The sequence below is a fragment of the Pyxicephalus adspersus genome, chromosome 6 (genome assembly GCF_032062135.1).
Source record: "Pyxicephalus adspersus chromosome 6, UCB_Pads_2.0, whole genome shotgun sequence".
Taxonomy (NCBI): Eukaryota; Metazoa; Chordata; class Amphibia; order Anura; family Pyxicephalidae; genus Pyxicephalus; species Pyxicephalus adspersus.
Window position 1 is genome coordinate 29,195,496 of NC_092863.1, and position 26,512 is coordinate 29,222,007.

The 26,512-nt window shown below is 36.8% G+C and overlaps 1 protein-coding gene and 1 long non-coding RNA gene across 11 annotated transcripts in view; both read right to left on the reverse strand.

The window, feature by feature from the left end:
* SHC3 (SHC adaptor protein 3) overlaps positions 1 to 26,512 on the reverse strand; it is an 88,255-nt gene that overhangs the window by 17,171 nt on the left and 44,572 nt on the right. For all 10 annotated transcript variants that reach the window (XM_072415028.1, XM_072415035.1, XM_072415034.1 and 7 more), the window contains 3 exons: positions 11,407 to 11,470; positions 5,294 to 5,413; positions 2,183 to 2,236 (listed from right to left, as the gene is read on the reverse strand). In XM_072415028.1, the coding sequence (XP_072271129.1) occupies positions 2,183 to 2,236; positions 5,294 to 5,413; positions 11,407 to 11,470 (238 nt within the window). The remainder of the gene's footprint in view (positions 1 to 2,182; positions 2,237 to 5,293; positions 5,414 to 11,406; positions 11,471 to 26,512) is intronic.
* LOC140333380 (uncharacterized) lies at positions 13,917 to 15,355 on the reverse strand. Its single transcript, XR_011921347.1, has 2 exons — positions 14,967 to 15,355; positions 13,917 to 14,222 (listed from the first exon to the last, which is right to left on the reverse strand). It is a non-coding gene; the product is annotated as an uncharacterized lncRNA (long non-coding RNA).

The following is a 26,512-nucleotide window of genomic DNA, read 5'->3' on the forward strand; positions in this document are numbered from 1 at the left end:
GGAATTTTTTTCTCTTGTTAGTGCAAATTGAACCAGTTTTTTTTTTTGCCTTCCTCTGGATAAACTTGGTCCATAGGGGTTTTAGCTGAGATATGTTTATTTCCCTAGTGGTTGAATTTGATGGACGTATGTCTTTTTTCAACCTAACTATGTAACTATGCATGAGGTATCTAGAAACTGTGCAGCAATGCTACTATAAGCAGATGATTGAAAAAAGTAGGTAAATGAATGAACCCATTAGTTGCAACGTTAACCATTTTATAAGGAGAGCTTGAAACAAACACGAATGTGAGCCTCGGTTTTTTTAAAACCATGAAATATAACTATATGTAGTACCCACAAGGTGTCAGTGTTCACACATAGATCCAAAGAGGAAAACTAATAAAATATATCTGAACTTCTAAGTTTCCATAGAAATCAGTTTCAGTCAGAAGGACTACTAGCTATGAGCAAACTGATTTGAAAAGTGTTCTACTGGTATACCCAAGAATGCTTCTGTTGAGAACCTAATAAAAGGCAAGTCATGTGACTCCCTGACAACTGGGCTGCCCCCTCTACCTGCTTTGGCAGAGGCCTACAAGAGAACTATGGCAAAGACTACATTGATAAGTACATAAACATGTATCAAAGGGTGACCTAATGTCTGCACACATAATGACATCATTCATACATAAAATAATAGATTTTATAGGATGTGACAGTGTGTCCCCAAGAAATGCAGGGAAAGTGTTAAAGGATCCAGGAAATGAGTATTATTAGGTTTGAATAGAAAAGAAACCAGGTTCTATAGGGCCCTGGAGCTGGCCAAGGGAGTGAAAGGGTGGGTTCCCTTGCCCAAGCCTGATTTGGCTTATATTCACCTGCACTCAGGTGCAAGAGGGGAGATGATCAGCCAGTGTGTTGCAGGCTGTAGTGTGATCAGTCAGAGGCTGGCGTGTGATGAGAAGGCAGCCAGAAGGTTCCAGCCTGAGAAGGCAGCCAGAGGGTTACAGGTTGAGAGGAAGTGTGTACCAGGCTGGGAAAGGAGCCAGAGTCTGTTCCAGGCTGCAGGAAAAGGGGACAGAGCTCCAGGAAAGCCACCAGGAAAACAAGACTTAAACTGTGAGTGAACAGTGGTGATATAGTGTGTGTAAGAAACAGAGGGCACACAGTGAGGTAGCCAGATGCCCAGCCGGGCTAGTGTTTATTATTTTGTTGTAAAGTTGTGGAGTTATTTTGGACTTTTAGAGTCTGCTGCCTTTTGTCTGCCCTGTAAGCATTCTGTTACCATGAGCAACCCCCAGTGATATCCCACAAGGACATATACAAGAAGTAGAGAAAGGCTATTTATTGACTAACACTTACTGAATTAACCACCTGGCCGTTAAGCCCGAGCATGTTCGGGGTAAAAACTTTTGCAATTTTCGTTAACCCCGAGTTTTTCTCACCAGGTGGTTAAATGTAAACAAATGTTATATTGCAATCCGATTGTCATACATTGTATGACAATCGGATTAAAAAAAAAAATTTTATGAAAAACAGTGTAACGCTTTTCGTACAGAAATCTAGACATCAGTGTAACGCCCAGGAGGTTAAGAAAAGTGTGTGTTTACAAAATACATTTGCAACATCAAAGATTATCTCAGGTACAGGAAAGTTGCAGGCATTTTGTTTGAGATCTATTCATTGTCCTAAATAAAACCAAAATTAAATTACAAAAAGGAAATTCGATTCAACTAAGTGTTTGAAGTAAAAATGTATAATCCGAGGTAAAACCAATAAAAATATTCTGTCAAAACAACTAGGTGATGCACAAGTGTACTCCAAAAAATATTCCAAAAAATAATGATTAGTTTTAAAACTTCTCATTTTCTTCTCCCTATTAAGCTTTGAGGTTATTCATCACATCAAAAAATCAATGGGAGGTTTAGTAAGTAGAAGATCGTCAACTTTTATAAGAAAATGTGAGATATGCATACAATATCATAATAAACCAGTCTACATTTCTGAAACCTTTGGTAGTTTATGGCATGAAGCTTTTGTTAAAGGTAATGTACTAAATTCTTACAATTTAAAATGGCTAAAAAAAATCCCAAAACCCACAGAGTATTAATTTTCACTAAAAGTATACTATACAGTAATCAATTATAAATACACCAATCTTTTGTCAGTATACCAAATAAAAAACAAAAAAATTACTTACTGGGTCACCGCCAGATGCAAAAGAAATGGATTGCATATGATGATTTGCTATGATCTGTGTTTGAATTAAAAGAAAGGAAAATGCAATTAATTTGATGTACATGTTGATTGCTGTTCCCAGTTATTTTAAAGATGTTCTTCCTGGAATACATGTGTGTTAATTACTGATTGATCAAAAGAGACTTCACAAAGCATGCCATAAACAGAGTCTCTGGAGACTCCAAACTTTTTTTTATCCAAAAAGGCCTTATTTACCAAGAAAACAATTATTAAAGTGACATAACTCATAGCAACCTGTCAAAATTATTCTATCACAAATTAGATTTTATTATGGGTTATTGTAGTTAGTTATTGCTTGTTGGTTAAGGGCTGCACCAGAATAAAAGCCTGACTCTGACTCAAAACTTTGATTTAGGTGTGCCATCACAAGGGTATAGAAAAGAAAAGCCGTAGGTTTTTGGAGACTATTGTCTTTAACCACTGCCACCTTGCTGCTTGCAGGCTGCAGCAGACAAATACATATATCTAGTAGTGTGAATGTCTTCACCTACAACTGCATGCTGTATTCTCTTTTAATGTTTTGTTCATCGTTTTAGGACATCCAAGCTAGCAGAAGGAATCACAGTGTGCAGTGAGAGGAGAAACTATTTGACTAATCTTTTTCTCTATATAAAAACATGTTGTTGCTGTCCCTGCCTGATAATTTCTTTCCCTGTCACATAGTCTAGTAGAAAGGGAGAATCTCTACTCTGATGACCTGCAAAAAAATAAAATAGTTTCTAACTTTTATAACAAAACAAGCTTTGATTGGAGTTGAGTTTTAAAAAGACATTCTTATATTCTTTACTATTATCTCAAATCAAAGGCATGCCTGAAAAAGGTAATACTTATCCCCTTTTCCTCCGGCACTGGTAATATCTGCAATGTTATTATTCAACATTACTTGGAAAGTCAATTTTTTGTATATGTTTTTTTTTTTTTTTCATTTAATTTTATAATTTTTAACTCAAGCATTGTAGTCCCTTTGCAAAAGTGTAAAATTCTTTCAAAAGTTTCTGCACTGGAAAATCTTCTAGTTCTGACTATCTGTGTGCATTGTATTCCCTGTTCCCTGCCTCCAGTACTGGTCTTTCTTCTGTCTGGAGGAAGGAATCCACAGAATGCAGAGGAGACCAGGCATCTGATGAACCCAGAAATGTCCCAGATCCAATTAGCAAAGCTCCTGAAAAGTAAAGGATGGCAGCAGAGGTAGGTCTTTACACTTTTTTGTATGCATGCCTTTGGTTTAAGATGATAAAATGGTGACAGGGGGCCTGATTCATTAAAGCTGTCCAAGGCTGGAGAGGATACACTTTCATCAGTGAAGCTGGGTTATACAGCAAACCTGAAATGGAGCTGATCCAGGATTGAAAACGTTTGATAGCAAATAGGAATCGACTGAAGAAATCCATTCCAGGTTTGATGTATCGCCCAGATTCACTGATGAAAGTATATCCTCTCAAGCCTTTGAGACTTTAACAAATCAAACACAGGGTCTTTTTAACATCACCTGAGAAGTATAATAATTTGGCTTTCTAATTTTCATGGAAATCAAGGTGGTCACCTTGACCTTTAATGTCTTCCTGAAAGGGCAACGATACTAGCACTAGATTTACAATGCATAGAGATCACTTATGGCAAGATTCTGGTAGTCACTAATTAATAAACACGTCGTAATCCAGTAATATTTATTTAGTGCATTTCTTTCATAGTGTACATTAACTGCAGACATCGCCATTTGGGGTTTCTGCCTTGTATTCTTTTGCATGGCAAATGTATTTCTAACAGTTGCTCAGGCAACCACTGCCAGCCACAGCAAAATGAAGAATTTTGCAGTTGCTTTTCTTGTTCATTCATTGATTTATTTTAGCTATAAAACCCAATACATATAAGTTTGATTCAGGAAATCAGGGACCCATTGTTTGCCGGCAAAGTACACTACAATATTATCTCAACAACCGTTATAGCAACTACCTATAATCATTATTTCACGAATAACAGACGATACCTAAAATGATGCCTATACATATATTTTTATTATGAAGAGATATTGATTATTGAGTATTTCAAATCTCATAAAAGTTGAACACAATGGTCTACACTCCCACCGTAACAAGCAAGATCTCTACTATAGCACACCATGCTGATAGAATAGCTGTCATACTGGAGTTTTGAAGCCGATGGAAAAAAAAAAAAAAAATCAATTCCAGCCAGTCCACAAGGTTTAATTGGAATCATCTTTTTTTAATGTAAATAATAATAACATTTTGTTTTTTTTTATAATACATGTTGTTGGTATTGGCCTAAAAAATCCCGCTACAAAAATTGGTGTTCTTCACCGTACTCTACTTGTCTCTATGGTTTATTAGAGGTGCAGCCTGTGTGAGACAAAAAATACATGTAGGTGGAAGTCCCTTTGAATATCATTAGATTTATATTTCAATTTAAAGTCTATTCTCATTCATACAGGGTACAGATCAGTGGCCAGCATTCTCCTCTCTGCAGCACAAGGCCCTAAGGCAAAGGTGCAATACTGATGGCACACGCTGGGCTCCCCTCCCCAGGGCTTGTCTAGGTTACCAAAACTATTCTACAGGCATTGTGCTCAGCCAACCTATTCTGCATTATGATCTCTGTAAGTAGTGTATGATTTATGTCACTTTAAAGATGACCTCAGTATTTTTAACCTGGTATTCCATGATTTGATGCATGATTGTATCCAATTATGTAACCAAGTTCCTTGCCAAGTTACTTTTAGTGCATTCAAAGAGGTACACATTCGCAATCTACTTCTAAGAAAAGTTGAAGATACAGATACATCTGTAACACGATGTAAACAATTTAAAAAACATAGCATTTTCCAGACAATTAAGTGCATGTAAATGCAACTTGCACAGGAACATGTAACTTGATTTTGCCTTGAACCTTATACATAAATCTACTAAACTGAAATAAAAAAGGGACTTTAACTTTCTATTAATACCAGATACCTTGTCTGTATAATAATATTGTCTTCCTCATCTGATGTATAAATAGATAATTAAAAATTATGGCAGTGACAGCTTGGTCATACCTGTTTAGAATCCGGCGTCATCATGTTTAAGCTTGTTGTAGATATGTTAAGTGTTATACACATTCCCGCAAACTGGAGGTTGCACTTTCCCAGGATACTAGAGAGGATTTTATTTGCAGGCTGCATGAAAACAAACTCAAATCAGGATAATGAAATGTAAAAATATAAAATACACTTTTGTGAAAATACGGCATATACTATATTGTGTATAAGGTATTCTGATTTTTTCTAATAAGGCTATGTCCCATCAAATGATTTGCTTTATGTATTTGAAAGTGCATGTTTTCTCAAAATCATTTCCACAGTAAAAAGTACTTTTTTAACAATGAAGCACACATCTATTTTCAGTTTCTATCAGTTTGTCAGTCAATTAGGTGTTTCTAGGTGTCACTGCACAGGTTCATAATATTTGCAGACAGGCTCATCAGCTTCAGGATTTCCTTGAGCTCAAACCAGACCATTATCTACGTATGCAACCTCAATAGACAGAAAAAAGGGGAGCAATGAGCATAACCCCACTACCATTTTTGTAGGATGTCTCTGGGTTGGTAACTGGGGATAAAGAAAAAGGTGGATTTACTAAACACTTATTTTTTAGCTCTGTGTACACAAACGAGAATGGCAGGTCCAAATTCATAATAGCAATGTCACTGCCCTAAATGAGTCACAATGGCTAAAAATTGATATGATTGAGAAACAGTCAAAATTAAAGGTTGACAAAGCACCAGCACCTGGTGGATTACATCCACATGTGTCCTCAAGGAGCTAAGCTTGGTTATTTTCAAAGCCAATATTACTAATTTTTGAGACTCTTTAGTCAGTGGCATGGTACCGATAAATGGGTGTAAGGCCAATGTGGTTTCTATCCTCAAAAAGGGAGCAAAGTCATTACCAGGTAACTACAGACTGGTTAGTTTAACGTACATAATTGGAAAGGTCTTAGAGAGTTTGATAAAGAACCACATCGAGGAGATTCTGCTAGAAAATAATATTATAAGTGATAGTCAGCATGGCTTCAAGAAAGACGAAGTTGTCAAATACATTTACTCTCTTTTGTTGAGGAAGTAAATAAACAGACAGTGGACCAGCAGTTGATATAGTGTACTTGGACTTTGCTAAAACATTTGACACCGTACCCCACGGACAGTTAATATGCAAGTTAGGGTCAATAGGTTTAGAAAAGTAAATCTGTAAATTGATAGAGAACTGGCTTAAAGACCACATCCAGAGAGTTGTAATTAATTATTCTTACTCTGAATGGTCTAAGGTTATTAGTGGTGTACCCCAGGGTTCAATGTTGGGATCTTTACTGTTTAACATCTTTATAAATAATATAGAGTTTGGGATTAAAAGTACCATTTCTGCGTTTGCAGATGACACCAAACAATGTAATGGAATTAAGTCCATACAGGATGTCTAAAATCTACAAGCAGACCTGGATGTACTGTTTAATTTGGCAGCCAAGTGGCAAATGACATTTAATATAAATAAATGTAAAATTGTGAACTTGGGGGCTAACAACATGCATGCTTCATACTGTATAGGGGGAATACATTTGGTGGAGTCAGAAATGGAAAAGGATCTGGGGGTTCTGGTAGATCATAGACTTAATAACAGCATGCAATGCCAAGCTGCAATATCTAAAGCTAGTAGAGTTCTTTCTTGTATTATAAAAGGAATAGACTGCAGAGATGGAGACATAATCCTGCCCCTGTACAAAGCATCGGTCAGACCACATCTGGAATATGCAGTCCAGTTTGGGCATCAGTTCACAAAAAACACATTGTGGAATTGGGGAGAGTGCAGAGAAGAGCAACTAAACTAATCAAAGGATTGAAGGAGCTCAGCTATGAGGAGAGATTAGCGAACCTATTCTCCATTGAGAAGAGATGTTTAGGGGGGGATATGATCACCCTGTATAAATATATAAATGGTCCATATAGAGAACTCTCTTCCCAAGTATTCACTTTGAGATCATTACAAAGAACAAATGGGCACTTTTTGTGTCTGAAGGAAAAGAAGTTTAAGCTCCGGATAAGGAAGGGATTCTTCACTGTAATATCTGTGAAAATGTGGAATTGGCTCCCTCAGGAAGAAGTTTCAGCAACTACTATAGATTGCTTTAAAAAAAAGCTGGATACTTTTCCAGAAGCACAGAATATATCTGGTTTTAAATTTTTAAATTTCTTTTTTTTATTTATGAAGTAGATTTAGTGTCAATCACGTTGTCCAGTAATGTGGATCCATCATTAATTTCAACAACCCCTTGAACTACCATTGTTAAATGACAGGTCTCCTATGCTAATGTTGGGAATCCTTAGTGACGCATAAGGCCTGATTTATTGGTGAAGTGAAGTTGGAGGATCCTGGAATGGATTTCTTAAAAGTAATTTACTATTTGTTATTGTTTTCAATCCTGGACCAGATCCATTCCAGGTTTGCTGGATCACCCAGGTTCACTGATGAAAGTGTATCTTCTCCAGCCTTGGAGAGCTTTAAAAAATCATGCCCATTGACTAAATATGAGTAAGGACTATAGTAAAGATTTTTCCTTTTACTATTACTGCAGCATAGGGGATCTCCCATTTAAAGGTCTGATTAAAATGTAAACGGGAACTCCTCTTTCTTTTTCTATGAAAAGTAAACCTGTACAGGTTTAAGACATCATTTAAACATGAAAAACTGAATGGTGTTTAAAATCCCCTATGGCAATGACTACTTCCCAGTGCATTTCTGACAGTAGTTTGCCTAGTAAAAAAAAAAAAAAATATTTCTACTTTGTCCATTAACCCCCACATATGCATTTTCCTTTCAAACATACATGCATGATGTCTGACAATACAGATCACAAATATGGTGGTACACTGCAGGATAGCAGCAGCATGATAAGTTTCTGAAAGGAGTAAAGACACCTTCACCTGATTTCAACAGAGTAACACACAGGCAACCAACTTGGTTTAAAATACATGTTTAAGCGTCAGTATACACTCAGTGAGTGTAGGCGTAAGTACACACATTAAAGGGTATAAACATTTGCATTGTGATTTGTGCAACAGTAGTGCTTCTGTTATGCTTCTTTTATGATGGAACTTCTTCTGTCAATATGGGATCTAAGGCAACTGTACCTTAATGTACTCCCCACCACCTCATAGATTGCACGCTCATTTGGGCAGGCTTCTCTTCTCCTCCTATGTCATTGTTTCTATCTGTCTGTCATTTGTGACCCTTATTTAATGTGCAGCACTGTTAGTGCTTTATGAGAACAGTTTATTAATAATATTGCATGATAAATAGCCATTACATATGAACTGGTTTATTAGGAGGTGTCATTTTCAATTGTTTCCACTAGGGGGTGCTGTGTTTACTTTCATTCGACTGGTTTGGGTTGGTTTTTCATTTCACGCAGGCAGCATCTCTCTGTGAACTGAGGATCCGAATATTCATTTGTTAGTGAGCACAAATTAACGGTATTAACTGTGGGGTATCGGAAACTTTTGGAAGATGTACTCAATACCTAGCACCTAAAGGTGCATTACCACAAAACGTTCTCTAAGTGTATCAACGCATGTGGGCCAATAGATGATTTGGCACCAGAACTAAACATCATGTAACAAGTGATTAAGAATCTCCATTTTTGTCCTGAGGAAGCGGACTCCACGGAACGAGTCGACAGCAGGAACATCCTTATAGGTGTCCTACAAGGACATATGTATTCGTTCATTGTTTTATGTTTTTTATTAAAATTTGCTATTGTCATGAAATATTGTAACCAATAAATGTTTTAATGTAATTTATTATAGTAGAGTTTGTATCAATTTGGCCTTTACAGTCCCAGTTTTGTTTATGGTTTCAATTGGGGATGTGGCCTTGAATAAGAATTTCACTCAGAGAGATTAGAGTGTTTGTGTAAACAGTTTTTTATTGACTTCAGTCTGTCTTAATAAGATTACCAGATAGTGTATTCATTATAACAGTACTACCAAGTGGAGAAATTTAGAATGAAACCTGTTTTTCCAAATGTTTTAATGTACGTCTACCAAAGACGATTCAAGTGCATTGTCCTCCTGGACGGTTCATTTCTGTCTGGATTTATATGTATAAAAGCAGTACATTCTTTCATGAAAATTTATTTTACAGTATATTATAATAGTATGAGTATAATAAAATTTAGAACACAAAATCATATCAAAATAATAAATTACATTTAAAAAAAATAAATTTAATAATAAACTTGATTTTGTGTTTCAAACTTTATTATACTCATACTATTATAATATACTGTAAAATAAATTTTCATGAAAGACAATGTACCACTTTTAGACATTTAAATCCAATGTATTGCACTCAATAGTTATTTTGTATTGAATGCAATACAAAATAATTTTAAATTCCCGCTGCGCCCCTAGTGACGGCCCACGCACCAACGTCACAGGGAACTCTTAACCTTTAACTATTTACCTTTCAGGTATAAATGCCTAATTCAATTAGCACACTATAAAACAAGCACTTTCAATAAACTAATCACTATGCGAAATGTTAATTTGTATACCAAGGAGCCTGGTAGCTATATTCCCTTTTTTTCATATATTGATAGGAAATAGAAGTAGTAGAAGATGAACACGGGGAAACAACAGCAAACCATGTCACGTGAAACCCCAGTGGAGGTTACTACCCCCCTCCTATCCACCAAACTAGAGGTGAAACCTAACTATGACAGCTTCCAGCTGCCAGCTTGTAAGGCATCAGAGGACTGGCTGGTGCTCAGCTGTTCAGGCTGTTACATCTTTACCCTAATTCACCATTGATGGAGAAAGAGGGATTACTTTTGGCATAATCATCTCCAAATTCGGATAATTAAATCTAAGTTTCCACTAATCATTGAACACATCTGGAGCATAATGTGCGGAAGGGTCTGAAGAAGCCAAAGTAGGTGAAACACATTGGGCAAATTAAAAAAGCAAAAGGTTATGTTGCAGTTAAGCACATCTATTATATAACCATGATGACTCACACATGATTCATACCTGGTAAAAATAGTGAAACTTCGTCTAAAATCATTTAAAACCACATACAACCTTTTTGTTTGCTTATATACTTATCATATATACCATTATATACTTTGAATCTGTTGAAACGGCAGGAAAACCCCTCCTTGTATGTCTTATATCCCATCTACGGGATTAAGTCACACTTTCAATTTACATGTTACTGCATGTCATTACTCTTTGTATTGTGTTATTAAAAGGTCATCCTAATAAATACTAATACAATGTTTTTGTTTTGGTAGGCGTTGGCCTATTAAATTATGCACTTTTTTTTTATATATATATATATATATATATATATATATATATATATATCATATGAAGATTTTTTGTATTGGACTCAATACAGCTATTTTGTATTGAATGCAATACAAAGGTATTTAAATTTCCTGCCGCTCCTCCTGCCCACACCGACATCACCGGGAAACCAGTAGAAGATCAAAGAAAGAAGGCGTGTCCAGAGGAGCTGCAGGGACCAGCAGGACGCCAGGGGACGACAACAGAACAAGGTAAGTATGATTCAGGATTACCGCTTTTTGCATTAAAAATCCACCCCGAGTCAAACTTGGGATTACCACTAGGGGAGTTAGGGAACCAACACTTCTTTTACAGGGAAGTTTTACATTTATCTGCACCCTATAGTTTATATCAGGGTATATAATATTAATATAAGCCAACTGCAGAATGACATGTGCTCATTGTATATTCTAGACCTAATTCAGCAAACCTAGAATGGATCTGGTTCAAGATTGAAAACATTTTCCAAATGATAGGAAAGGATTTTATGAAATATATTCCAGGTTTGCTGGATCACCCAGGTTCACCCTTAAATGTCTGTATTCTCTAGTCTTGGAGAACTTTAATAATTCAGGCCCAATGTTAAAAAAGTGACTCGGCGTCAGGAGATTAGTAAAAACATGAGATGCCATTCAAATCAACCGTGAAAGATTTATAGATATCCCTTACTTTTTTATCTCATTTTATTTATAGATTGAATACAAAATAAAATAGCTTGAACAAGATGACATTTGTTTACAAATAAAATGTTTGAGTAAAATCAGTTTTTACCTTTCTTTTTTTGAAGACTCCTTTGGTACCTGGAACAGCTTCACACACTCTGCTAAATGCTTCTCTGCAAGACAAAAATATTAAATATTTATCTTATTTGTCTACAATAAAGTAAATATATAATTAAAGTAAACCTTTAAAATATAAATAAAAGCAAGATTCTATATGTACAACATTTTTACATATTTACAGAGTACCTTTCCCTAACAGGGATAAAACCAGCTTTAAAAATCAGTTGGGGCCTAAAAAAAACTTTTGCCATTTGATACACTTTAAGTGAGTTAAGATTTTAAATGGGAACTATAATGCATTCATATGCATAATACAAATACATGTGTAGTGGATAACAAAGGATTTTCAGAGCACTGTGGGTTAGCTAAGGAATGGGACAAGCACAAGCAGTGTTCCTTCACACACAGCCTTTTTATTTCAACATTAGACATAGCTGTTCAATGAAAAAAAAAAACAATGCAACCAAAGATAACAGAGACTGTTTATCCAGGGAACATTCAATTGCCTCAGGGAATCGGGAAGGACATTTTTCCCTGTTGGAGCAAATTGAGCCAGGGTTTTTTGCCTTCCTCTGGATCAACTATGTACATAGGGTTTTATATCTGGGATATGTTTATTTCCCTAGTGGTTGAACTTGATGGACTTATGTCCTTTGTGAACATGATTAACTATGTAACTAACAATAAAAAAAAAATATAAGACAAAGGAAAAAATGAAGAGAAGACCAGATCTCCAGTTGCTGAAAACATTAACAATTCTTAATACTATAGTGCAATGTCATATTTAATTGACAAAACCGTTTTTCTTTTTTTTTTTTTTGATAAGAAAACCTCAGCTGGCAATACCTCCAAGCTGGACTGTGCTATAGCAGTCTGTTTTAAACCTTTTGAACTTTTTAATATTGTGTTTGTTGCATCATAGTGCTGAAATGCCCAAATAAAACACACTTGATCTATGCCAAGACAAAAGAGTATGTAGTATCTTCCCCAAGTTAGAGGTTCAATGGTAAGAGGAAGCAGTAACTGCTCCACAACCTCACCACCAGTCTGAACATAGTCAAAGGCATGTGTATAATATAGTATAAATAATATAGTATTTATAGTATAGTATAGTATATAGGCCATACCTGCTATATATAGGCAATATGTGCTATAGCAGTCTGTGTTATGCCTTTTGAACCTACATTATTTATGGTTATTATTATATAATCAGGACGCCTTTTGATGCCTATAAATATTGTGTTTGTTGCATCACAGTGACAAAGGCGAATGTTTAATGTGCAGCAAAGTAAAATTATCAACAGGGCTCTTGTGACAGATCAACAGCCATGTTTTATTAATATTGTAATATATTATATGTTTTTCTTTTTTAATTATTTTGCATCTCAGTGCTGATGATCTCCTGCAGCCTCTTTACAGCCACATGCACTCTAACAACTACTACACATTTTCAGAGGTGGGTTTCATTATGGTAATGGTAAAAAATATGCATAAATAAAAGTTTTTGTGGACTCGACTTGTAGTGTTTATGAAAATGTAGAGAGGGAATTTAGGATAGAGGGATAGGGTATTGCGACCCTGATGACTAAACAAGAGTCTCCATGACAACACCCACTAAACAGATAATTTCTGGAATATACACACCATCTGCCTCAATTCTTTTTAAAAGTTTTTTATATTATGGGGGCCACTTCAACCAAATGACAAACTTGGAAAATGGAAGTGGTTATTTCTTAGGGAAAGTCTACATTAAAGTAATTTTAGCTGCCTATATCTTAGCTGCCTGATCTCAGATGTTTGACAGAATTAAAGAAAATTTGTAATTAAGTAAAATCAGGGGCTGACGTTGAAGAGCTGATTCTAAAAATGCTGCCCAGCTGGCAATAATATTTTCTAAATCTCTGACTGCTCATTTACCATCAGGACCCAATCGCGCTTAAATTTTAGCCCAATATGCAATAAAACCCCCAGTCCAAAATAGTTTGTGGAGGATTGATAATAAATCTATACCCATGGTTTCAGAATGGAAGGTCTGTAACACAGTGTTTCTCAAACTTTTTAACATGGGGGAATTCCTTGAAATAACTTTCAGGTCTTGGGGAACCCCTGCAATAATTGCTATATCCACAGCTCACAGTACATTGGTGAGGTGGTCAGTAGCAAGAATGCATCTTACTTTGATAGCCAATGGGAAGGCTGACACTCATACAGATAGCCAAAAAGTTAATTGGTGTCAGTGGTAACAGACCTGAGAAGCACAAGTAGCTCATTGCCCAAGGAACCCCTAAAAAACTGTGGAGCAATGGAACCCTGGTTGAGAAACACTTCTCTAACATGCCACAGTTATAATGGTCAGGTATACACAAACCTTAGGCTGTATTGTGCAAGATGAAGAAAACCAAGCACGTGAACTACAACATAACCAAACCTTTTTTTTTCTTTTTTTGTACAAATGTGGCTGCTACTACTTTGCAATACAAAAATAAAACAACCACCAAATGGATTTATTTATTTATTTTGTGAAATCAGCAAAACTTTTTTATAGCATAATACATATTTTAATACAATGATGACAGCACTGCTAGCAACCTGGTGCTTCTAAAGCTTTCACAAGATCATTAGCTACAGTAGAGGCTCCCACACACCACTCCGTGTGGTCATCAGATCTGCAGGGCAGCTGCATTTCATGAAACCACTGCAGTTCACCAACGAGGATAGGTAATAAATGTTATTACTGGTATTTATTTCTCTTGTTCAACACACCGTAGGACCACTTGAGGTACAAGCATAACAATAACAACAGACCTGTAAAAAAATTGAATAAATGTGATTAGAAGTTTGCAAATATGTTGCCTTAACCTACAATAATATACAGAAACTTTGACATCCATCAGTCATGCTACATGTTTTCCTTAACAAAAAGAATGTAACACAATTTCCACAAACCTAAAAAATAAATTCTGTCACCTCGTAAATGGAATCTTTGGGATACAAAATTAAATTTCTCAATCTGTTTATGTTTTTACATGTTGTTTGTACTTTTGAGTTGTGGATTTTTTAAAGTTTCTGATTCTCCTCCTTTAGAAGTCTGATGGCATTAAAATGGCAATTGGGAATCTTAACATGGTGAACACCGACTTTTTTTTATAAATAGACCTCTTTGTAAAATGATTTTCTGCTCGTGAGACCTGCTTTCACTTTAAATTTTCACCTTAACCTATTGTTAAAAGAATATTTGTCACTACAAAGAGTTTTCCCCTGACTTGACTAATATGACAACATATACCTATGACAGCTACAATTTAGCATTTCCCTTCACTTTTGTCTCAAGGCCGGTTTTAATAAACATTCTTTAGCATATTCAGAGGAGTACATCTGTCAAATGAGCATACAGCTCTCAATACAAACTTAATAAAAGGTCTAAAACTTCCTAAATACTACCTTTGCCTAAAAAAAAAAAGTTTTTCATTTACTCCAATTGAATGCAAATATTGTTATGGATGGTTTAAAAACAAACAGGAGCAGTTTATCAATGACAGCAACACTCACCTGTTTCTTTTCTGATTCCTCATGTATTTGCTTTTGATGCCTTTAACAATTCTTCTGCAAAAATTGAATAACAATTCTGTCATTTAAAAAATTACAAATACACAATACTGATTATAAACTGAATACTTTCAATGTAGTACCCATTCACAACAGATTCAATGCAGTGTATGTATGTAAAGTACTGTATATTACAATACTTTTTAGTGTACAGATGTCGTATACAAATACAATAAAGCCCATGCATTGTTTATGTTATAGGACATAATTCATGATTACTGAAACTGAAGTATATTCAATGCTGCTTGAAGTGTGCGTAGAAAATGCAGTAAGTATTATTTAATACACTGAAATACTAATGCAGCTTAATGAATTGAGGCCACAATCTGCATGCACTGAGCAATATTAATTACCTTTCATCATCTTGACACTCTTCTCAGAAGCAATTATAGAAACCCATTTTTGTAGTTACTGCAGATAATCTGTAGATCCACTGATCTTGTTAGGTCTTCCATTCTTTTATAATGGTCTTCTGTTTTGTGTGCAATCCAGTTTTCTTCTTCAAATTATTTGTATAAGGTTATTGCCTTCTAGAACACTTTTCTGCACAGATTTGCAAAGAAATACGTAGCTGAAACAAAGATTGGGTTGTGCTCACCCCTTTAGGCTTAATATCGAGCTTTGGTTTAGTTTGTCATTTTTCTTATATTCCCTCTAATATGTGTTTTTTAAACTAAGCTACATTACTGAAATCAGCACATTTTTAATGTTTTCAGAGTTGAGAATATGGTGCCTCTTTATCAAGGTGCAATCATAGCAAAATTTTTTGACATATCACAAGTATTTAATTATAGATGGAACTATTAAGCGAAAAGACTGAAAATACATTACCTAATCTTCGCTACCCTATATCATTATGGAGGTAGCCTAAACAAAGCTTAGACCTCCCAGATTATTACATCAAACCATCATGGAAATTTACAGAATTATTAGATCTGCTCTAGAATTTGTAATTAAACTAGAGATGCAAATGCAATTTGCTAATTTATATTCATATTAAAAACAACAAGCAATTTCAAATAAAAATATTTGCATAAAATGTGCAAATTTGTAGTCAATTTTTTTTAATTACTATGACACAAAATTAAGCTTTGTATCATGACGATAGTATCTGATCAAGGCTAGAGAAAGGTAAAGAAGTCATTCTGAAACACAACTCAGTCATATTAAAAGGACATGTAAACATCCTAGTATGATGACCTTACTATTTGCAGGCTGTGTTTTCTAAAGATCTGTGCATAGGGTATCCTGCAGAACAATTTACGATCAATATGATGCCTCAAGGGACCTATACAAAAGCCAGATAGCAAGCAGAGGAGTTTTAAACTGTTGCTATTTATACTTAATATGCACCTCAAGAGATGACATGGGCTAATGATAGCTTTAATAACTATTAACTATAATCAAAATATAAAAGTTGATCATTAGGTATTTAAAAAGCAATTTTAACTAACTAAACACACAAAAATGACCTGAGATACACCAAAAGGATCATCTGATTTATAAAAAGAAAAAAATTATTAGTTTGGGGTGGGGTTTTCTGTTGCTACCACTAGAGAGCCACCTAAGAGTTATTCTTTTTTAGTAAGTTAAATACAAAAACATGGACTACTGAATACATGTATGGTGGATGTACATGGATTTGTACGTGGATTTGTGTAAACTGCCTGGTCTGTGCCCATGTAAACATCTTGTGTCTTCCTTCCCACACTTGTGCCCTGTCAGGTCATGAGAAGGAAAGCGACTAGTAATATACAGAATATAATATCATTTTAATTGTGTTTTACCAGTATAGTAAATCGTGGCCATTTGTGTAAAAGGAGGAAAGGGTTGTAGGTTAATCTTCCCTTCCTTTTCATACGATAAGGTTAAGTTTTTAGTTCTGCCAACCCCTATGAGGTGTAAAAAAGAGAAGGACAGCAAACAAGAAGGTTTTTTTGGTAACAAATTATTGTTTAAGGATTGCTGAACACAAGGTAATTTACAATACAATCTTTAGATAAAGGGATAAAAAAAAACTGGTCATGCTGAAGTGGACTGCCTAGAGCATTTAGTCAATGTTTCATGAGTCTCCTAATCTTGACGCATTTCCAATATTAATCTAAGAAACAAAGGGGAAATGCCTTGTACTCTTGAAACAATTACTGAAGTTGAATCAGAGAGAGGAGGATCTCCATCTGTTTTTGTGGTAGTTATTAGGAGATATATCAGCAGTCTCCTGCCTATTGTAACATGGAGTGAAACTAAATTTTGTTCAACAATGCTTAAATAATAGTTTGTTGTCAAAAAACCCTCTGTTTGCTGTCCTTCTCTAATGTGCATGTTAGGCAAAAAAAAGCAATGGTCATGTGACAATCTGGTTGAGAACAGTGTGTTGTTAACTACAGATGTCATAGAATTTAGTGCAGACATTGACATCTTCTAGATACACGTCAAAGAAATGCCAGCTTTTGCCCTGCCTGACTCTTTCCACTTATAGGTTATAACAATAAGCACTCCCTGGGGTAAACCGAGTCATGTGATCCCCCTGTTGGAACTGTTAATGTTTTGGACCCTTTATCCCATTCAATAAAGATAAGTACTAACTTTTGAATCAGCAGTACCTGAGGATTTTGGATAATTATGTAACCATTCCTAAAACTTGGAGACCCACAAATACTTTCATCATTATGTTAGGATATAGTATCAGCCTTTACATTTTGCTATTGCCATTTCACTATTAAGTTGAATATTCATAAGTTATTTACCATTTCTGGAAAACTAGTCTGTCAAAAGTTTACAATCAATGCAATTGTGACAAAAATGTTAAATTTTTTATTGGTGTTTACAATTTCAAAATAAGTACAATGGTCCCACAGATGAGGCCAAATTGCCTAAGTGTTTATCTACAGTAGGCAGCTGCGTTACAATGCAACTGTTCACATGCTTACTCATGCAGCTAGGGTTAGGACATATAGATGGCTACACAGTAATGCAATCACATGCCAGTGTGTGTACAAACTGTTTTACCCATGGACAGTTTTTTACATTAGATTTAAGATTACCCTAGTTAGTAACATTTACCAAACAGTATTACCTTTTCTGGTTTCACTTTTAAGAATATTTGACTACTTTTAATATAACAGACAATCAAAGCTAGACTAGGGTCAACGCTAGACAGAGGTCAGCAAACTCCTGACTTTATGCCAGATACGGCCTAGCTGAAGGTTTGTTCTGGCCTAATGCCCCCTGGTCAATCCAACCTAATCCCGGCCGGCAACCTGCGCCGGAGCTGGAACAAATGACTGGAGCTGCCAGAGCTCTGGAGCCAGATGCGGTTCTTGAGCCTTCGTGTTGTGGCTCCCTTCCCTATTTACCGCGGCCTGCATTAACATTTCCGCCACTGGGGTAAAAAGGAAACATTTCCTCCCCTCCGTATGCATTGTGGAGGAGAGGGATTTTCATTCAGGGTGTGTTCCTGGTGGGGTGGTGGAGCCATTAGCACGGGACTTGAGAGAGAGTCTGGCCTAGTGTGCTCTTGCCTACCCCTGAAATGGCCTAGTGGCCAAAAATGTTTGCTGACCTCTGCTATTGATGTATTAAAAATACACCCTACAATATAAAAAACAAACATAAATACTTCATAAAAGTCTAATGAAAAGAAAACAAAATGGCAGTATAACAAGGTAATAGAAAGCTGTGTTTGGGAGGTAAAAATTGGTTAGTAGCACCACATCCCTAACATTTAGTATCAGGTTCAAAAAGTCATTTGGAATGGGACTTTTTCTGTGCTTTTAAGTGATAGATTTTTAAACCAGAGAAAAAACAAATTTTGTTTAAAACAGTATTTATATTTTATTTGATACAAAAGATTTTTCTAAAAGATAAAAACATTAATAAATGTCCATATTTCCTTGCTGGGGTATGTGTAACATTAGTCAAACATAATAAATGCCATTCTACCGTCTTTGATGGGTTTCACCACAAGGGCATCATCAGAAGGACACACTATGCAGTAGGTATATCAATTCCTTTGTATCATTTAACAAAATAAATCAATAAATGTACATTTCAATTTTTTTGTGACAATGTGATTTTTATGAAAACCTTTGAAAGACAATATCGCACTTACTTATTATTTGTTTGATATCAACCATAGAACCCCTCCATCAAGGTAAAAAAGTATTGGATAAATGCAACAGATTATTGTTTAAAGCTGAATGACTTTAACAATCAAACCAGATTGGTATGAATTTCTTTCCAGGTATTCCCTACATTTTATGGATCAGCAGCCTGTATCACCTACAAATTCATATATAGCATATTAGTATTTCCATGATAAAGAAATAAAATATATTTTTATTTTGTGCTATGTCAATTGTGTTATATTAAAACTCAAATGATTTGGTGTCATGATTCAGGTAATCACATCTCTATTATATATAAATCGCAGATAATTATCCAGGAGATCATGTATATAGCCTTCCTTCGTATCTAAAAAAACCTTAGATGTCCTTAAACTAATAGAAAATCTTAAAATCCCATCTAATGCCATGTTAGTGGCAAATGATGTGTAAAGCTTGTATCTTTACATTACACATAATAAGGGTTTGGAAGCTAAAAAAACCTTCTTGGATGAACAGGACATTAAAACATTGAAACAAAATTAATTTATTGTTGAATTACTTGGATAAATAATAGGAAACATCTTTGTTTTTGGTCAGAAGCTATACTTCCAGGTACAGGGAGTGGTGATGGGGACGAAATGTGCCCCAACCTACGCTAACCTGTACCTGAAGGGCTGGGAAAGAGATATTTAATGAGGAGTCCTTCAATATATACCTTCGCCATGTGATACTCTGGCGAAGGTATATCGACTTTGTACTCGTCATATGGACAGAAAGTGAAAAACTATTATATGAATTCATGGACATATTACAATGTAATTTGTATAATCTTAAATTTGCAATGAACTTCAGTACTTCAAACATCTCTTTCATAGATTTAGATTTAACATTAACCAAGGAAAGAACACCATGTGCCAAGGTAAATATAAAAGAAACAGCTGGTAATACCATACTGTTGGCAAATAGGGTTGGGGAAATAAAAGTTTGTTATTAGGGGTTACAGCCATAAGGCAACTGAGGAGATCATATCAAAAGGTGAAAAGAATGGATAGAGAACACATGATTTTTGGAAAAAAGAAAAAACAAGAATCCTCAGTTACAAGAATTATAACAAATTTTACAGGAGACCATGATAAAATCCAACAAATATATAAAAAATATTGGCCTATATTGTTAGAATATTCCAAGATTAACAAATGTATTGGAATCCATCCTTCAATCACATATCTGAGGGCCCCTTCACTAAACGATAGGATTGGTTAGGAGTCATTTTCAACCCCTAAAAAAAATTGACAGAAGAATCAAAAGGCACCAAAGTGTGGGAGATGCAAGGAATGTAGGGGGATTTATAATTTGGACGACACAAGGTTCATTCTTGCAAATGGAGTGAATTTCTTGGGATGTGATTTGGTTACATGCGATAGATACGGAAGGGGTAATTTATTTAGCAATATGCAGTTGCAATTGCTAATATGTTGGTAAACAAAGCAAAACTTTAAAACGAGGATATATGAACATGATTATAACTTAAGGAATGGTAAGGTAACCACATCCTTGAGTCACCCCACATGGGTTTCAAACATAATTTCAATAAAGACAGTCAGATTTTTAGGTTTAGAAAATGTTAAAAGAAACTTGAGGGGCGGAGACACTGACAAAATCCTTATACAATGGGAAAGTAAATGGATATACAAATTAAAGGAACTATTATTTCTGGGCTTAAATGAGGTGATAAATTTTAAGTCCTTTTTATGAGGGTAAAGGAGGAATATGAGGTGACCTACTCCCCTCCTCCCCCTATTTTCCATATTTGTTGTGTTTTATTTTATTTGATCAATAATTTTTTTTTTGTTAATAAGCCTTTGATTGCTTGATTACTTAGTTGCACGATTGTTGTAATATAATAACAAAATCATATGATATTATGAAATGACGTTGTAAATAGAAATCAATTAATTTGTACTCCCTGATAATAAAACCCAGATATTGGGGCTTTAACCTCTTTAGCCCCCTGTATTCCTCTGGCTCTCCCCCCGGCTTGTGATGCCTTGTTTACAACTGATCGGCACAATCAGTTTCATTGGTGGGGGGGGGAAGAAATCCCCTTCCTTCCGTAGTCACTACGATGGAGGGGGATTTCCCTTCTAGTGCACCGGGTCAGTGGGCAGAGCAGCCATGAGTGCAGGACTCGAACAAGTCCGGTAGAGTGGCATTTATTATGTTTTACTAATGTTACACATACCCAGCAAGGAAATATGGACATTTATTAATGTTTTGTATGTTTTTATCTTTTAGAAAAATATTTTGTGTCAAATAAAATTTTACACAAATACTGTTTTAAACAAAATTAGTTTTTTTCTCTAGTTTAAAAATATATCAGTGTAAAAGCGAAGAAAAAGTCCCATTCCAAATGACTTTTTGAACAGTATAACAAAGTAAGAAAGAGGTAAAAATTAGGGTTTTGCGTGCATCACAATCTTTGCCCTCCTTAACCAAGAATAGTCTATAGCCTAGCTATGACTTGAAAGTAAGGCACATTCTTCTGTAGAAAGTGATCTGAGGCATTTTTTTTTAAAGGCCAGGGAAAATGACCAGGTAAAGCAAATTAAGTAGACAGTGAAAAGTATGGCTCATAAGCAAGTGTCTTGGACTTAGGGGGTACCATAAGTCTGTATTATACAGAGTATAACCCATTCAGTGAGGTTGTAAAGTAGCTCCAGGAGGCTGTGGACAGGTAAGTTTTTGTAAGTGTGGTTTTGGTGTGGGTGTGACTGATCACTTAACACAATACCCTGAGACTAAGGCTACGTACATATGTTCAATAATTGTCGTTGGAAAGGATCGTGACAAACGACTGAACAAGCGCTGTACATACTGCACTGTTCTGCTCTATGGAGAGGGGAGGGGCTTATTGTGATCATTCATCATTCGTGAATCCTTTAGGACAGATTCCTTAAATGATGTCGGACAAGCGTTGTACACAACCAAGATTCTCCTTCGATACTAGCCCTGAGGCGATTACAAGAACAAGAATCATCTGACGTATGTACGTAACCTTAGAGAAGTACTGCAAAAAAAAGGAACAGGATCCTTAATGCTGGAGGCTACAGCCAATAATTAGAAGCAGGGTTGGCATTTGGCATACCAAAAATAACTCCTCAGATACAAAGCTGGCTGTATAATAGCACATGATGCTACAGATTGGATGACTTTCTCTGGTAATAGGTTTCTAAGCTACAAGGTCCAAGAGTCAAGCTTTTGAAACTAGAAACTTACAAGGACCAGGCGGCAGGACATGGAATCCAGGAGTATATGTAAAACAAATGAATGGGAAAAGAAACTGTAATTGCATGTCATGTATTACCAAGAATGATACTGCGTTGAATCTGCTGCTTACTAGTGATATGAAAACAGTTTCTGGAGAGGCAGTGGTGGTAAATCACAGCTCTAGAACATTCTGTTAATCAAACCTGGTGAGAAATAGATGTAAAACGGAGTGCATGGTACTATTGTACCCTTTATGCTGTGATATGTGTAAATTAGCAAAGGCATCCAAGATAAATAAGTGTGAATATGTTTTATGCAGTACAATGCAAATGACTTTTTGAATAAGGAACAGACTGTGGCAAAAGGGTCACATCAATAGGAATGCTCAGGTAGCTTTTTGACCTTTGATTGATCATATAAGGGTGGAGTTTCTTTAACATAGCAGAAAATTACAGAAGTTCAATTGAATGTGACTAATTAATGGTATACCACAACTTGGTTATAAATGGGAATATAAATACATCCCGTGCTGGAATTTTTGTAAGATTGTGATGTGACAGTGATGTGCAACAAAACAGAATTTCATCTGCATACTGAAAGTCAATATTTCTTAGACATTCATGACACATTGCTGGGTCATTCTGTCTTTATGAACAGTACCTTCCAGTTGGTAAATCACTTCAGCTGTTTAGCAAGCCTGTGATTCTCCATGGCAACAGGCATTCCTCTAATTCTAGCTGTGTTGTGGGATTCTCTGCATAAAATGGTAGCTGTAGCAAAAAAGAATTAACTCACCAGACATGCCAGCACAGCTAAACACGCTTTTTGAGAAAGCTGGGTGATCAGTGAGGTATAGATGTGGCTGTTTATAAGTACTTTTAATTATTAGGGGTGCCAAGGCTAAGGTATATGTTGAGTAAGGGGTTGTTGTTTGATTTGCTCAGTAGAAATTAAATACATTTGTTCATGGTACCATCACAGTCCTGCTTTCCTCACAAGATGTGGTAGATTTTATGTCTCAGGGCTGAGTGCAAAATCACCTTGACTGAAATTTCTGTGGAAACTGCATATTTTCACAGAAACATATGGCAAGGGGGTAATAGTGGAGAGAGAGTGTTTTCATGTGATTTTGAGAGCGACATTGAAATTTTACATATACTTTAAATTGAACGATTCCTTGAAGGGAAACTATACTTACCTTAAAAAAAGCATGCAGGCAAGCCCTTTATTTTAGAAGGGACAGGAGATGTCCCTTCTGCAAAAAAGTAAACCTACCTGCCTGTTTACAATCTTTATTCCTATGTGCAAAGAGCTGTAGGGTGTGGGGAGTGAATATACATCATTCTAGCCCAGCCAATATAGGTGGTCCAAGATCAGGAACCCATAAGAAGAGTAAACATGAAGGGACCAACAATGGTGAATTGGAAAGGTGAATGTTATTTTGAAAAATGAAATTGAGCCTGTAAGTTTATTTTATTGGAGAAGGGGTATCACCTGTTCCCATTTGTGTTACATTTATGCTTAGTTGCACTTTAAGGCTGTTTGTGGTCTATTGTTTTTTATTGCAAAATGAAGTTTGGCGCTTCGGTTAGGTTTAAATTAGATCCCCATCCAGGCATGCAACCTGGCAGTAAGGACCCTTTCATGTATGATACCAGGCTACATGAATGTCTTCCCTCACCATAGATGGATCCTAATTTTGAAGGAGTTGGCTTCTTTTACACATTTGGACCCCAATTCGGGGGTTACAGTGAAAATTGGAAACACTTTTTTAAGGGGGTAACCCTGCCGCTTTTCTCTAAAGGGGACTAGTACAGGGGTACCACAAAGAGTAAAATGTAAAATAACTTCCATTGAAAACACATGCACCTGGAACATTTTCCACCTAAGCTGTTTACTGAAAATCAGATTCCCTCTTTTATAACTAGACTTCATACCTTTATGTCCCCAGAAAAAGATCCAGGATCACCAGGGATTTAAATCCATTGTCAGCCATGACAACCCAACGCAGGATTATCTGACGCACTTGTGTCTCCAAATGACAGATCCCCTGCACTGCAATATTAGTGTAGAGAATATTAAATGACGCCTTTTCAATGACACCTAGGAACATTCAATTGAGCGATATAATAATAGAAAAGCAAGCAGCTCATTTGCAGCATTAAAGGGACATTGAGCATGCAGACACCTGAATATCCAAAGTAGGTTTCTATTTAAAACATAATTTTAATAGTTCATGCTACATGCTTAGGTGTACTCCTCAGTTTATTGCCCTTGCAGGAAAAATCCTGCATACTTCTGAGCATGTGCTTTATATAAAGATTATTGGTATTATTATTCTACAGTGCTATACAAAATCCATAGTCATGTCACCAACTGTCCCTCAAAAAGGATCACAATCTACCTTTGTCATATGCCATTAGCATAGTGATTCAACAGCAGAAATTGCCCCTCAATGTTCAGGGCCGGCTTCCTGATGGGAACTCCTTCTTGCTCACCTTCCTTGCAGTCCCCTGCTGCCAGCACCATCTCTGCCTCTGGATCCAACACTCTGTTTACTTCCTGCTCCAAATCAGGTGATTCTCTGTCAGCTGCTCCCTTGCCCCAGAGAACCAGAGTTTTCCAAAGATGCACTCCCTCTGCTGGCCAACATCTAAATAACACCTGAGACCATCCTAGCAACAGCACTCCCTCTGCTGGTGTGATTGATGTCTGCAGCTCACTTGATCCACGCCCATTTCCCCTTCCTAAGGAAGTGACCTGGCAACAGAAAAATGCCTGAACAAGAAGTTCCTTTGGCTCTGCTTCCAGGTTACTGTTGTTTTTCTCTATTGTTTCTGATTCTCCATGTACCGACCCTGGCTCGTTCCGAACGACTACTGCTGGCTGCCCGTCTTGACCTCTTGCCTGTTTCCAGACCATCCTTGTTCACTGCCGACCCTGACCTTTTGGCTTGTCTGACTACCCTCCTGGATTTCCCTTTTGTACTATGCTTCAGTCCCTGCTGGTTGGCAGTCACCTGCCATGGCGGGCATGGGGGCCGCAACCTCGCAGTAGCTTACCGCACAACCTCCTCACCTCTAGAGGCTCTGGAAAAGACCAAGCTTAGACCCTGTGCCCCGTGCATGTCTTCACCCACAAGAAACAAGAGTCATTTCAAGTTAAAGTTGTGAACTTTTTCCGGAGATTCGATGAACGTCTTAATGAGTCAGCCATTAGCCAATCTCCTGCCTCTGCAACTACAACCCCAGCTCCTGTACCTGGGATTTCTGTACCCGCTGCAGTTCCAGCTGCTTTGCCGCCATGTCGCCATGTTCTACACTTCAGCTTCCAGGCCCCCCTCGCTACTCCCGGTACCCTAAACTCTATCAAGGGTGAATTCAGTTCGAGTTACAGCCCTGGAATATTCCCAACGAACGGTAGCGTTTTTTATTTCATTATTGTCGGGAGAGGCACTTGCTTGGGCTTCACCCCTCTGGGAAAAGGGGGAATCCCATCCTGGGAAACTTAGGTGCCTTTTTTCAGACATTCTGCAAAGTTTTTGATGAACCTTGCCGGGCTTCTTCAGCAGCAGCCTACGTCAAGCCTCCCTCGGTAGGTCAATATGCCGTTAGATTCTGAACCTTGGCCTCCGAACTGGAATGGAATATTGACATTCTGGTGGCGGTTTTCTGGCAGGGGCTTGCAGGGCATAATAAAGGTGAGCTGACCGGTCGTGATCTTCCTCCTACCTTGTCTCCAGGAGCGGGCTCGGGAGACCCAGAGAGTCTGGCCCCCCATTAAGCAGGCTCAAACTTTCCAAAACCCCCTGCTTCTTCCTGTGGAACCCATGCAAGTGGACCATGCCTGTCTTTCACCTGAAGAACGGGCACAACGCAGACACTGGAATCTCTGCTTGTACTGTACAGAAGTGGGCCACTACAAGAACAAGTGTCCCGTGCGTGAAGGCCCCAAACACCAGTGCCTAGGGAAATGGGCACTCTAAAATAACTGTCCCTGTCCAGATCTCTTCTGATAAACACTAATTGGACACTTGCCTTCCTAGACTCTGGCGCTGCTGGGAATTTCATTATTCAACGTTTAGCCTCTGAATACAATATTCCTCTGCTGCACCTA